This window comes from Cebus imitator, unplaced genomic scaffold, assembly GCF_001604975.1.
Source record: "Cebus imitator isolate Cc_AM_T3 unplaced genomic scaffold, Cebus_imitator-1.0 Scaffold60, whole genome shotgun sequence".
NCBI lineage: Eukaryota > Metazoa > Chordata > Mammalia > Primates > Cebidae > Cebus > Cebus imitator.
Genome location: NW_016107375.1, coordinates 6709586 through 6724912, shown reverse-complemented (window position 1 = coordinate 6724912; position 15327 = coordinate 6709586). Strand labels below are relative to the sequence as shown.

Genomic DNA, 15327 nt, shown 5'->3' with positions numbered 1-15327 from the left:
TTTCTTAATTTTCCCCTGGGTATTTACAGGCTTCACTTGAGGAAACTATCTCATGATACTTAGAAAATACTGTAAGTATAAACAGGATTTCACAAAATCAGGGAGGCAGGAAATAACCCTAGGGATTCCAGAAACTAGTGTGAAGGAAATCCTAGTTGCATGACTCCCTTGAATTGTCCCTGTAATGCTGTATGCCATCTGTGATTTGACTCTTAGCAGGGGCTATAAGACATGTTTTCCTATAGCATAAGTTCTATAACTTCAATGAAAAATAAATAGAGATAAAGTGAGATACAAAAAGATAGATAGATAATTACCAGCCAAAATTTACTACATTCATGAAGACAATTATCATATACTTCTTGGAGGGGTTATTATTCAAAGCAATTTACAAATATTGTCGCTTCTTTAATAGTTCTTAGGCTAATATATCCTGTAAGTTTACTACTCTATAAATTGGGCTTATAATAAACCTTAAGAAATGCTTCTTTGTACTAGTAGCATGGCTTAAAATCCATCTGGAACAGTGAAAGAATATTTTTATTAAAAATAGCTTTAATATCGCCAAACAATGTATTCACTATCCATTCCCATTGTGGTTTTGTAGACACTGATTAAGTTATGCCTCCAGCACCAGGTTCAGCTTTTAATTTTAGCTGGAGAGAGTCAGTCCTAAGGAAGATGCTGGAGACATTCCTTTAGAATCAATGTAGGGGAAACACAGTTGACAAAGTTCAGAGGAGTCATCCTGAATGACTGATTTTTTTTTTTCCTGACACATTTGTCTAGCAGTCTCAAGGTTTCCTTTGAGACTATCTAAGAGTTTCCTCAAGAAAGCAATAAGTGCATAATATAAGTTTAAAGATTCCTTTGCATGCTAACCCCTAAACACAGCAACACTCCTAGAGTCCACAAGGATTTGAAGGCTTAGGAAAATTCTTTTATGTTTCTTTTCTTCCCCCATTTCTTCTCTATGCTCTTGATTGGTCCACTTTCTCCCATGCAGGAGTCATACTTCTCCCCTTAATTCCTCAACCTGGGCTGGTTTTAGCTCATGGTTCCTTATGAGCTACTTGTACGGAGATGTTGAACTCTAAGACTAAGTACAAGCTCAAGTGAACTGGAACAGGAGGAAGCGAGGAAAAACATACATTTGAAGAGAAACAGGGACAGAAATAAGAGGCTGCCAGAGTTAGGTGAAAGAACACAGGAAGTCCAGAAGTTCCGATTCTCTCCTGGGATTTGCCCACTTTGGCAGGACTCTCCATTGTTCAGGTCTCAGCTTCTGCAGTTGTAAAAATGTAAAAAGGCATTGGGCTAAGTGACCTTTAGGGCCCCTCCTTCCTCTCTCTAAAGATTGCACTAAACCAAGGTAGGTCAAGATTCCTGTTACTCTGGGAAAAAAGACAACAATTAAAGCATGCTTACTGATGTTCAAAACCAGTGCAATATATCTTTACCACTCGATTGAGAAAACCTCTGTAAAACATTCTAACAATAAAGGTGGCTCTTCATGTAGGTATTCATTTCCAACTTTCAGACTTTTGATGTTAAATATTAAGTAGCTTCAACATGCTCATCTTTGTTTCTCTCTCTCTCTACCTTTTCACTCCACTCACCCCTAGGCTTACGAGAGGCCCCAGAAACATTCAGCTCTCCATTATGACACAGGCCTCCCACAGGACTTCACCGGTGACACCTTAAAACCAAAGCACCAGCAAAAAAACAGCAGCCAGAACCACATGGACTGGTCCACCAACTCTGACAGCGGACCTGTCACTCAGAATTGCTTCATCAGTCCAGAGTCTGGCAGAGAAACTGCAAGCACCAGCAAGATCCCAGCTCTTGAGCCCGTGGCTTCCTTTGCAAAGGCCCAGGGTAAGAAAGGCAGTGCAGGGAACACGTGGAGTCAGTTGTCTAACAGTAACAAAGATCTGCTCTTGGGAGGCGTGGCTCCATCCCCAAGCAGCCACAGCTCACCAGCCCCACCCAGCAGCTCTGCTGAGTGCAATGGGCTTCAGCCCTTGGTGGATCAAGATGGAGGAGGTACAAAGGAGCCCCCAGAACCACCTACTGTGAGCAGCAAGAAAAAGTCCAGTAAAAAAGATGTGATAAGTCAGACCATACCAAACTCAGACCTGGATTGGGTCAAGAATGCCCAGAAAGCATTCGATAATACAGAAGGGAAAAGGGAAAGTTATTCTGCAGATAGTGCCCAAGAGGCATCACCAGCCAGGCAGAACGTGAGTTCTGCCAGTAATCCTGAAAATGACCCAAGTCATGTCCGGATTACTATCCCCATCAAGGCACCCTCTCTGGATCCAACCAACCATAAGAGGAAAAAGAGACAGTCCATTAAAGCGGTGGTGGAAAAGATCATCCCAGAGAAAGCCCTGGCTTCTGGACTCACTATGAGCAGTGAAGTAGTTAACAGGATACTTTCCAGCTCTGAGGGGAATAAGAAGGATCCCCGTGTCCCTAAGTTGGGTAAAATGATAGAGAATGAGCCCCCCTCAGTTGGCCTTGAAACTGGTGGAAATGCCGAGAAAGTTATCCCAGGAGGTGTGTCTAAGCCGCGGAAGCCGCCCATGGTCATGACATCTCCAACATGCACAGATCACTCTCCACCAAGAAAGCTGCCGGAAATCCAACATCCAAAATTTGCTGCAAAACGAAGGTGGACTTGCAGCAAACCGAAACCCAGCAGCATGCTTCGAGAGGCAGTTATGGCCACCTCTGATAAACTGATGCTGGAGCCCCCATCTGCATATCCCATCACCCCATCCAGCCCTCTGTACACCAACACAGACAGTCTTACTGTGATCACTCCAGTCAAAAAGAAACGGGGACGACCAAAGAAGCAGCCTTTGCTCACAGTTGAGACGATTCATGAGGGTACTTCCACCAGCCCCGTCAGTCCCATCAGCCGAGAGTTTCCTGGCACTAAGAAAAGAAAGCGACGACGCAATCTAGCGAAGTTGGCCCAGCTAGTGCCAGGAGAGGACAAACCCATGAGTGAGATGAAATTTCACAAGAAAGTTGGAAAGCTCGGCGTGTTGGATAAGAAGACCATCAAAACTATCAATAAGATGAAGACACTAAAGAGGAAAAACATCTTGAACCAGATCTTGTCCTGTTCCAGCAGCGTTGCTCTGAAGGCAAAAGCTCCCCCAGAGACCAGCCCTGGGGCAGCAGCCATTGAAAGCAAACTGGGCAAGCAGATTAATGTCAGCAAGAGGGGAACCATCTACATTGGCAAGAAGCGGGGCAGGAAGCCAAGAGCAGAGCTGCCACCCCCATCAGAAGAACCCAAAACAGCCATCAAGCACCCCAGGCCTGTTTCTAGCCAGCCGGATGTTCCAGCCGTGCCTTCCAACTTTCAGTCCCTTGTGGCATCTTCACCAGCAGCTATGCACCCACTTTCAACACAGTTAGGTGGGTCAAATGGCAACCTGAGCCCTGCCAGCACTGAAACCAATTTTTCAGAGTTGAAAACTATGCCAAATCTCCAGCCCATCAGTGCTCTTCCAACCAAAACCCAAAAGGGAATACACAGTGGAACCTGGAAGCTGTCTCCACCCAGACTGATGGCCAACTCTCCTTCACACCTGTGCGAGATTGGCTCCCTAAAGGAAATCACGCTGTCCCCTGTGAGCGAGTCCCACAGTGAGGAGACGATCCCCAGCGACAGCGGCATTGGGACAGACAACAATAGCACTTCTGACCAAGCGGAGAAGAGTTCAGAATCCCGAAGGCGGTACTCTTTTGACTTCTGCTCCCTGGACAACCCGGAGGCCATTCCGTCAGACACCAGCACAAAGAACCGGCATGGCCACCGGCAGAAGCATCTCATTGTGGACAACTTTCTGGCCCACGAAAGCCTCAAGAAGCCAAAGCACAAGAGGAAACGGAAAAGCCTGCAAAACCGTGATGACCTCCAGTTTCTGGCAGACCTGGAGGAGCTCATCACCAAGTTCCAAGTGTTCAGAATCTCCCACCGGAGTTACACCTTCTACCACGAGAATCCATATCCCAGCATTTTTCGTATTAATTTTGATCACTATTACCCAGTGCCATATATCCAGTATGACCCGTTGCTCTATCTTCGTAGGACTTCAGACTTGAAGTCAAAGAAGAAGCGTGGTAGGCCTGCAAAAACCAATGACACCATGACAAAGGTGCCTTTTTTACAAGGGTTCAGCTACCCTATTCCCAGTGGAAGTTACTATGCACCCTATGGAATGCCTTACACATCAATGCCTATGATGAACCTTGGTTATTACGGTCAGTACCCAGCTCCTTTGTACCTATCGCACACGCTTGGAGCAGCCTCCCCATTCATGAGGCCAACAGTGCCACCACCTCAGTTCCACACAAACTCCCACATAAAGATGTCCGGTGCTGCTAAGCATAAAGCTAAGCATGGAGTACACCTGCAGGGACCTGTTAGCATGGGCCTCGGTGACATGCAGCCTTCTCTGAACCCTCCCAAGGTTGGCAGCACCAGTCTGTCCAGCGGTCGGCTCCATAAGAGGAAACACAAACACAAGCATAAGCACAAGGAAGACCGGCTCCTAGGGACCCACGACAACCTGAGCGGTCTCTTTGCAGGCAAAGCCACAGGCTTCTCCAGCCACATCCTGAGCGAGCGGCTGAGTAGCGCAGACAAAGAGCTCCCGCTGGTGAGTGAGAAGAACAAGCATAAGGAGAAACAGAAGCACCAGCACAGTGAAGCCAGCCACAAAGCTTCTAAGAACAACTTTGAGGTGGACACCCTGTCTACACTGTCACTTTCTGATGCCCAGCATTGGACACAGGCCAAGGAAAAAGGAGACTTGAGCAGTGAGCCTGTGGACTCATGCACAAAAAGATACTCTGGCAGTGGCGGGGATGGTGGCAGCACGAGATCGGAGAACCTGGACGTGTTCAGTGAAATGAACCCTTCTAATGACAAGTGGGACAGTGATGTGAGTGGGAATAAAAGGAGGAGCTATGAAGGCTTTGGAACGTACAGGGAAAAGGACATCCAAGCTTTCAAGATGAACCGCAAGGAGAGAAGTTCTTATGACTCCTCCATGTCTCCAGGTAAGGCTAACTTTTTATTCAGATTTGGACTGTCTAATTATTTAATTGCTGGGCTTTGCACCTTAGACACATCTGTGGCACGTTGTAGTCACTAGCTTGCAAAGTGGTGAGAATCAAATTAAAATGGATCTCCTTGCACATTTGAGTTTGCTGCACATTTTATAGAATGTTTACTTGGTATCTACTATCTTTCCTCTTTCCAGGAGCCATTGTTTGAGAAACTGTGAAGCCATAACCCTAATACCTGCCTAGGCTACAGTCGTACACAGTACAGTTATGTTTTGTATTAAAGAGGCTGTTCTTGGGTCCTCATCTGATCTAATGGTACAGTTTACTGTTTGGATACAGCCTCTAAAACTTATTAGAAATACCAGTAAGATCCAAGAATGCCAAGCCTGGAAGGAAAAGACTAGCTTGTTTATCTGGCATGCCACCTCCAGAAGCCACACATCTTATGTGATAAGTCCACTGCAGAGCCATTAGAAGCTGACAGCCAGTGAATCCTGAAGCTTAACTGATCAGGTAACCACAGCCCTGGGCCAGATTGTTTCCATTTTTGCCATGGGCATTTGATAAGCTGCCCTGGGCAGGCCCCTAAAATGAAGACTTGACTACATTCAGATACTTGTCATTTTTGCACACTAAGTGGAAGGAGGCAGGCTGGAAGATGGTGTGTGCCTCCTGCTTCCAGGAGACCTTATAACTGTGTCTCTCTGCATGCCCACTAGAAAGGGATTTTTCTTACTAATTTAAACCGAAATGTTGGTTGCTACTAGAAAGACCCTATTCCTTGTCAGTTGCTGGCATAATTTCCTTGCCAACCTCCCCAACTACACAAATTCTGCCCCACTTTTAGGGCCTCACATTTCTGCAAAAGTATCCCTTTGACCCTGGCCTTACAGCACATATGGTAAGACCCGTATAGAAGACTAGAACAGTTATTTATTAGGAAAATAGTAGAAACTTCTTACCTAGGAGTTGCAGAAGCTAAAAAAAAGAAAAATTATTGTGTTCCCTCTGCCCCCAAATAATATAAAACCCTCCAACTAAAGCCAGGCTTTAAAAAACCAATCATCCATGTGTTTAAGGTTTCGTGTAAGATTTCACTTCTGTGTATGATGTGTACCACTCACTTCTCCTCTCCCTTCCCAGAAAGCCCATATTTCTTGAAGGCAGGAATAGTCTATTCATGAAGAATTAGAGACATTTTCTAGGCCAGCAGATTTCAGAAAGAAATATGATTATGAGGTAGAAACCACTTAAAGATCGCCCCATATTACCACTAGCTTGTGAGTTGTAGTGGTAGATGTTCTCCTTGGTTAATGAAGAGACCAATTAGCAGAGTCACATCTCCTGCATTTGCTCAAGGTAATGAATGACCTACACTTTGTGTCTGCCCAAAGTGGACGTGATCATCTGGGCTTCATCATTTCTCATCATCAGACTTTGTGGAAGGTGCTTGGTTTTATGCAGAGAGCAGACTAAGCCCACCTGGACAGGATCTTGCATAACATGTGAAAAACACTGTTGATGTCTTTCAGCGTGATGAAACTGGTCATGGGACCTACACTAGCTGTGGACAGAAGATGTTATTTTTGTAATTGTATGAGCCTTATTTAGCTAGAAATTAATGGTGAGGGGTTATTGTTAAGAACTTACAAGCAAAAATCCTAACTTAACAGACCCAAAGAGCAAAATCTCAAGAAGCTAAAACCAGATGTTGTTGCAAGCTAGGTTTCTCAGCAATTTTACCAGGATTTGTCTGTGGCCATGCTGTATTGCTGAGTGCTGGTTGACTTCATAAAGTTTCCCAGCTGGGGCTCACATCCAGTCGCTGTGTGCCCGCACTCTAGTTGTATTGCTTTTCATGTGTTTGCATTTATATAACGCTCATCCCTTCATTAAAACTCTTCCTTATCCCTGTCCCATCTTCTCCTCTGATCTTCAGCCAGACACTTGAGGTGGGGAGAAATAGGTATCATGACAATGTCATGAAAGAGAACTGGATTCCACCTGAAGAACTGAATACAAGGCCCAACTCTGTTACTAATTCTCTGTGTGGTCTTAGGCATGGGATTCCACTTCTTTCAGGTACTGTCTGCCCATCTGTAACTTAAGTGGTTGGACCAGACCTTTTGTGTATAGTGTGCCTCCATTTTGAAAGCCATTTCACATAAGTTTCTATGTAACGCCCTTCCTGCAATCTTATAAGACTGGCACTTTTATTCCTATATTTACAGATCAGGATACTGAGGCTCAAAGAGATCAAGTGAACTCTCTAGGTTCAAAAAGCCATTGGTCTTGATTCTAAGCCCAGAACTTTGCCTGCTGCATTGAAGCTTGACTGCCTGTCACTGAGCGAGTGAAAGCTGTATTTAGAACACAGCCCTTGGTGCCCAGTCCAGTGCTCCTCTATGTCATGTCTGTGCTTTCAGAATCTTACTCATCCTCAGATCATATGCCCTTCCCTAAGGTGTTTGCACAGTGATTATGTGATGATTACAGAATAGAGTGATTAAGGAAAGAAGACATCCCTTTATTCAATTCCTGACCAGTGCAGAAGGAATCCGTATGGCCTTACCTTTTCTGAATATCAGCCTAGAGACACACCATGAACAGAGCTTCTACCTCTGTCCTTACTAACATCCAGCTCTCTGAGTTATTTTTGCCACTGCTTTGTGTCTATCTCTATCCTCTGTGAGCTTATTTTTTCCCAGAACTTTGATGAATCATAATTGTTGGTGGCTGCTGCATCTCTGTGCGCTATGCCTGATGTTCCTGCATATCTCATTGAGCTTCTTACTGAGACAGACCAGATTCCCTCTTATCCCCCTCCCATCCAAGCCTTAGCCACTCATTGCCTATATCTCCAATGTTTCCTTCATTGCTGTGCCCCCAAAGCATGAGAGAAAAATATCTTTAGCATCACATAGAATCCAATGTCAGAGTTTGTCAAGACTCCCTGAAGAGCATTCACCTTAATGTGATACACACTGAAGAGTGCTAAGTTCCATGAAAAGACAGGAGGCAGATGAGATGAGGCTGAGCCTACTAGATGCATTAAGAGCTTTTAGTGACTTTATCTGTGTGGAGGTGTGTGTTCAGGTGGATGATACTGAGGGTCGTGATTGGAAATAATCATCTGCACTTTCTATAACTTCTCTGCCTCCACCTTTTCCTTCTTCACACTTGATTCATTTCCTTAGCATCTGAATGTCCTATTTCACATGAGCTATTCTTCTCTAAAATAGATAGGGTATAAATATAGGTGTCATCCTTTAGCCTGTTGAGTACCAGACTTAGGAGCAGGGTCAAGAGAAGGTTTTGAGTGTTCCCTGAAATCAGAGCTGAAAAAGACACCATATAAATGTGAGTCATTACCATTGCAGAGAGAGGAATTAGAGACCCTATTTTGCAATAGCAGCAGTTGTATACTCCATTTCCTTTTTCTTGCTTGGGAAATCTTTCATTCTTTGTCTTCCTGGCCCAGCAGATGGCTGCATTGTCTTGTTAGCCCTCTTCCAATACACCTAGAAATAGGATGCAGTATGGACTCCTGAACATTTTTCTGTATTTTACTCCTCCTTTTTTTGGTTTCAGAATGCAGTGGCTCTTTTGTTTTCTAAATGCATACCATCTGCTAAATGTCCATTTATAAAAATGCTTGCCTGGGGCCAGAAAATGGATAAACAGTGGGAAGGTGCAATCTCAGAATTGGTATAAGCCTTATTGGCCTCTATTTGGGCCTCTCTGTGGGCAGGCATTGCCATCTCTTGCACAGTAACATGCAGCAGAGGGCCAGAAGAGCAAATGCATAGCCCGGGGATGACAATGCGTAGTCAGAACGATGCCATGTGCCCTCAAAGCCAAGTTTTCATAAGGTGGTGGGAGAGTGATGAGTGACGTTTTCTCTTCAGACCACTTGGAAACAATCTTTGCATACTTTGTCCTAAAGTTATGCCAGATACTGAGACCTCATGACAACTGCTGTCCAAACTCCTATCAGATAATTTTAAAAAAAACAGTGAGATGTGTGAATCTACATGTTACCTCTTAGTTTAATGCCATTGTTAAAAAGGTAGCCATCCAAGTTCCCAAATGTCAAGTACTTTCCTCATGATGAGTGGAGGCTGAGAACTGATTCTGAGCGCACATCTCAGATATCCAAATCCTGCCATGTGGGTAGCTAGATACCCTGGTACCTGGTCCCCTCCACCTCTCCTTGTGGCTTCTATCTTGCCCTTATCAGCACTGTAGAAATTAGAGGAGGCAGTCTCTGCTGTCACTCACTGGCAGGATATGGATACTCAAGCCAAAAATAATACAAAAACCTCCTCCAAGCAGTCATCCAGATGAGGGAATTAACCACATGGATGAAATGTCATGAAAACTATATGAAAGAAACCTTTGAGGATCATTTCCTTAAAATGGAATAAAAGGAAGAAGAGGACTAATGGAAGGAGAAAATTAAGACCAGGAATAAAGAGAGTAAAACCTGGGAAGCTGATGAAATATAGTCTTTTTAACCTTAATCCAAGTCCAATTCTGAGTCCTCTTGTGGAAGGACATGAAAGATTAATTAGCTAATGGCTACCGTGCAGTTTACATAAGATTAGGAAGCTCTGTCCAAGTCTTATCTCTCACACTAACCAGCTAAAAGACCTCTTCTGTTTTTTGACTTTCAGTTTTCCAGCATGCGACTATGACAACAAAAGTTCTGATCAGATCTGATAGTCTAGGAATCTAAAAGCCTCAAATTTATACAATGGAATTTCAATATGTACACACATACCCCACACACACACGTACAGGCAGAAGTTGCAGAGAAAATGTCCCAGTTATTGACCATGTTGACCAAATAATTAGTTATTCAATGAAGTCTGAAAACAAATACCACTGGTTGTATATTCATCTATGAGACTCACCCCATTCATCTTTAGCTCCAGCCACTTCACTTAGCCATTGGATTTCTCCTTTGCAAAAGGTGGAACTCCTATTACTGAGTCCCACCAACAAATGAGCTTGCTCCTTGTACAGGCTGAAACCATAGTCTCCATCTGAGACACAAATAGGTTAGAACACGAATATGAACAATTTTGTGGGGACAGACAGAGCACGCTTGGATTTGTATTTAGACTCAGAATTAAATGAATCTTAATAATGTAGCACAAACACCTCATTCTGCTGATGAGCACACTGAGGCTTAAGAAGGTCAAGTGACTCATCTTGTCTAATGATACATATTTAATTGGGCGAAGAGCTCAGACTGGGAAACTTCATATCAGGGAGAGGGGCGGGGAAAGGGAGAGAGAGAATTAATACGAGAAAAAAACAGAAAGGTGAGTCATGGGAGAGATGTTAAGCTATATGTTCTCTTTTGCTGTGAGCTGTTGTAAAAGGTAAGCATCTCTTTGACAATAATTTGGTTTCCAGGCTATCTCTGGGGAACCCATGTTTGGGACTAGAAACGATCTTTGTGGGCTCCGATGGAAGTCATTTTTTTTTCCTTTCCTGTCTTAACAATTGCACATACTTATTTTATTGAGCGTCCCAAGGTTCCTCCTAAGGTTTCCTTTTGGAAACCAAGAATTAATCAAATTAAATGATATAACCCATAACTTTCTAGCAATGAAACAAAAAAAATAACAGACTCATAGCATCTCTTTTGCTACATTGAAATCAGAAATCGAGCAATTCTACCTTTGGAACTTGAAGTCCCCAAGCCATTTATCTTCCCACAGTTGGCAAACGTTCCCCTGTCCTGGTGAAAGTTTTTATTTATACCTCTGTGGGATTGGGAAATTATGCAGATTCAGGTGTGGGTACAGAGAAGTTAACAATTTTGACAGACTTGGCTTTGCTCAAATACGGATCCTTTCTTGGCTGGAGAAATCGGGAAGCATGCCTTCGAAAGACTGGCCTGTCATTGGGCAGAGATAAGCTAGGCACCTTTGGAAGGAAACTCCAGAAAACCATCTCTTCACTTCATAAAAGAACAAGTGATGAATACTTTTAAAATTGTGGCCTAGGCTTGAGCCAATGTAGCACTTAATCCAAGTTGACTGAATTCAAGTGGAAGTGATAAGGACAAGACAAAATTTTTAAATGATTTATTTAGTGCCTGGTATGTACAAGGCTTGTGGCAATCCCAGAAAGAAATCAAAGATGAGTAACTCAATGCTTTTGCCTTCAAAGAGGCTACAATCCAGGAGGACCCCTATAATTTAGAGAAACAAACCAGCAGCACCTCCTCATGTTATAAAGCTGGCTGTAAGAGTCATCAGAAAGCCACCGAGAAAGAGCAAGGGCTGTCCAAATGACTTGTGAGCCACCTCTGTGTTCTCGGCTGGGGAGGGGCCATGGGATTTGGAAATACTCTTCATAGCCGTCACCACATGAGACGGGTCTCCAAGACACTTTTGGAGAGTGGAGATAGTATGGGTAGGGATGGGAGATGGAGTAGGAAGCATGACCTAGCACAGGAACAAACAAAGGTACATAGGCGGAAACACCCAAGAAATATTTGGGAAAACATGCATAGTGCAGTTTTTTGTTTTTGTTTTTTTGAGACAGAGTCTCACTCTGTCACCCAGGCTGGAATACAGTGGTACAATCTCCCCTCACTGCAACCTCCACCTCCCGGGTTCAAGCAATTCTCTTCCTTCAGCCTCCCAAGTAACTGGGACTCTAGGTGCACACCCAGCTAATTTTTGTATTTTTAGTAGAGATGGGGCAGGGGGGTCTCACCATATTGGCCAGGCTGGTCTTGAACTCCTGACCTCAAGTGATCTGTCTGCCTCAGCCTCCTAAAGTGCTGAGATTACAGGTATGAGCCACCACGACCAGCCCATAGTGCTTTTTATTGGGGTTTGGATCTGTAGTTAGGGAACATTGTCAGATTAAAGTGAGGAAAGAATGTTGCGGTTAGAGTCTTCTTCCCATACTCTGAGGCTTCTACTTAAGTGAGCAGTAGCAAGCCACTTTTTATTTTATTTTATTATAAATTTTATTTTATTATTTATTACAGAGTCTTCATTGCCCAGGATCCTAGCTCACTAAACCTCCAACTTCTGGACTGAAGGGATCCTTCCACCTCAGCCCCACCAAGTAGCTAGGACTACAGGTGTATGCCGTCATACCCTGCTAATTTTTTTTTTTTTTTAATTTTTAATTTCGTAGAGACAGGGTCTCACTCTGTTGTCCAGGCTAGTCTTGAACTCCTGGGCTCAAGTGATCTACCCTCCTCCACCTCCTAAAGCATTGGGATTATAGCTGTGAGCCACCGTGCCTGGCCAGAAGCTACTTTTTAAACAAGTGAAAGTCATAAAAATGACTAGGTTATACTTTATCTTTCTTCCTTGACCACTCCTTTTCCCTAACCTCAATTGGGCAAACTTACCTCATGTCTGTACTCTTCATGCTGTGTTGTAATTATTCACTCACTTGTTTGAGTTGTACCCACCACCCTGCCCTTCCTCCTCCACCTTCCACCCCCAGATTATAACTAATCATGAAAGCATCGTTACCTACAAAAATGCTTAAGCAAAAAATATATCTTTTTAAAGAGCCATCCTTGATTTCAACTCTTTCCTTCTCTAGCTAAAGTCAAAGGTGATTCTCGTGCGTTGCCTCCAGGCACTGAGAGGGTGGGAGTACATGAACAGAATCCCAGAAATCAGACAGGAAACCCTGCTGGTGTCCAGAGTGATGAGGGGTTTCGTCTTCAGTTGCCAGTGCTGTGCAGAGCTAGACCTAGAGACTCACCAAGGAGAGAGTCAGAGGGAATGAACAGAGGAGGGTAGAAGAGATGACCTTGCCACCCACTTTAAACAGAGAGGCAGAGGAAGCGGGGACCAGGAAGGATGCAGAGAAGGAATGTCAGAAATGCTGGAGAATGAATTTAAGAAGAAAGAAGTGATCAGCAGATGCCAAGTTCATGGAGAATGAAAACAAATGAAAACATGCATGAACGTATTATTGACGCTGAAGACAACAGAAATGTTAAACATTATGTTTTTGATGTCTCATATGTTTGGAGCTTGCTGGGCTATGTGCCTAGGCCGGATAACAAGGAGTTAATGAATAATGATGAGAGAATGGGGGCTTTAGGTGCAGAAAATGAAAACATTGCTGTAGTTCCAGCAGTGCCCCAACTTCTAAAAAGACTGTTTGTGAAGTCAGCCAGTGATGAGAAGTGATGCTTCCATCCTCAATAGGCCTTAAGTCAAAGTTTCTCCAATTCTGGGAACAGAAACACAACGTCCCTTATGCTATGTCATCCCACATGACATAGTATAAGGCCAAAAAGGCCATTGGAGAAAAGGTAAAGGTTATGGTATTTGAAAAGAGGGAAGAGATTTCAGGTCAGCAGCCCCTTCCCTGCCTCACAGACACACAGGCACATAACTTTTGATCATCATGATGACTATCTGAAAATTTCTTTCTGTGGTACCTTGAGTGTGTTCTGTGTCTCTGTGACTATATGGAAGAATGAACAAGTTATCACAAGTTCTAATAAATGGACCTGTGACTGAACACTTGCCATGTACAAAGGATTATAGATGAAAGCCTAATTGTCAGTCTTACAGAGCTGTTTACTAGTTTGCGGAATAAAATATATATGCTGTTGCATAAAACGCTTGCACTCCTAAAAATAATTGAGAGTTCTTTGGTCACCCAACATATAGCACAGTGCCAGGGACAATTAGGGAGACCAGAAGGAAAGAAAAAGCAGGAAAGAGACTAAGTTAGCATTCGTAAAACAACCAGAAAATAAATGCAGACCAAGTTTAATCCATGCTAACCCAATGGCCAACAATGGGAGCTGTGGGGACCCAGGATCAGGAAGGATAACAGTGAAAGACAAAGTCTGTGGCTGAAGCTTGGAGTGCACGTGCATGGTGAGTGCTGCCACTGCAGGTGTGAAGATATGTGGGGTATACAGGAAGGCACTTGGCTAGTTGGAAGTTAGCAGTTGAGTGGGGATGGATTTTTTTTTTTTTTTTTTTTGAGGCAGAGTTTCGCTCTTGCTGCCCAAGCTGGGGTGCAATGCCATCTCGGCTCACCACAACCTCCACCTCCCAGGTTCAAGCAATTCTCCTGCCTCAGCCTCCCAAGTAGCTGGGACTACAGGTGCACACCACACACCCAGCTAATATTTGTATTTTTAGTAGAGACAGGGTTTCATCATGTTGACCAGGATGGTCTCAATCTCTTGACCTCATGATCCGCCTGCCTCAGCTTCCCAAGATGCTGGGATTACATGCATTAGCCACCGTGCCTGGCCCGGGATGGATTTTTAAGAGGCACAGCTGCTGTGAAGAGGGTATTGAACTGCCTCTCAGAGGAAGGGAAGAAAACAGTGATGTTCAGGGGTGCTGAGTATGAAATGTTTTGAGCTTGGTGCTAGGTGCTGATGGAGTGATGAAGTACCAAGAAACTATCCTCAAAGACCTTATACAACCATCAGGAGACAAGAGATGGATATAGACATATGCCCAAAGCAATTAACGAGAATAATGGGAGTACATGCACTTAATGACTAGAAATAAAAGCACACTCTACAAAAAAAGAAACCCGTAAAATAACTGTCAGTTAAATAAGCTGCATGTTGTAAAAGCAAGTTCATATTGGTATTTGTCCTGTTACAAGAAAGATTCAGAACCAGCTGGATAACAAGAAGGAGGCATTAAGCTGGTCGACAGAGTATAGCGGGCAGGTCCCAAGAGCTGCCTCTACTGTGGTTTCTACACTGCTCAGTGCAGGAGCTGGGGAGAAAGGTGGGCCTAACTTTGTTGATGGAGGATCTGAGGACCCAGAGATAAAAAGCTTTCCCTGAGGCTACATCACAGTTGTCCCATACATCTGAACAGGGTGTTAGGCTTTTCAAAGTGCATTTCCCCACTTTCATTTGATCTTCAAAATCCAGTGGCTTCTGCAGATAGGTGTTGCTTTTTCACTTGACAGACAAGCAGTTCAAAACCCCAAGTAACCAAGCCATTTTTGTTCAGAAAAAGTGCAAGATCTCAGGTTTCCTGGAATTTTCCCAGCATCCCCCCACCCCACCAGTTTTCCCACGATATTTCTTAAGCATTTGATCAGGCCAGTAGTGCAACATAGCTTCCACGTTATCACTGAAGAACCCTTGTCAGTGTGTTAAATAGAGGACCCCAGAATAAGGCACTAGCTAATAGGTAATGTGGTCTTTGCTAAAAATAGGTTTTTTTTGTTTTGTTTTGTTTT

The 15327-nt window shown here is 43.8% G+C and overlaps 1 protein-coding gene across 2 annotated transcripts in view; it reads left to right on the top strand.

Moving 5' to 3' along the window:
• Positions 1-15327, top strand: part of SETBP1 (SET binding protein 1) — a 377233-nt gene that overhangs the window by 263449 nt on the left and 98457 nt on the right. For both annotated transcript variants that reach the window (XM_017529721.2, XM_017529722.2), the window contains exon 4: positions 1626-5085. In XM_017529721.2, coding sequence (XP_017385210.1) covers positions 1626-5085 — 3460 coding nt within the window. The remainder of the gene's footprint in view (positions 1-1625; positions 5086-15327) is intronic.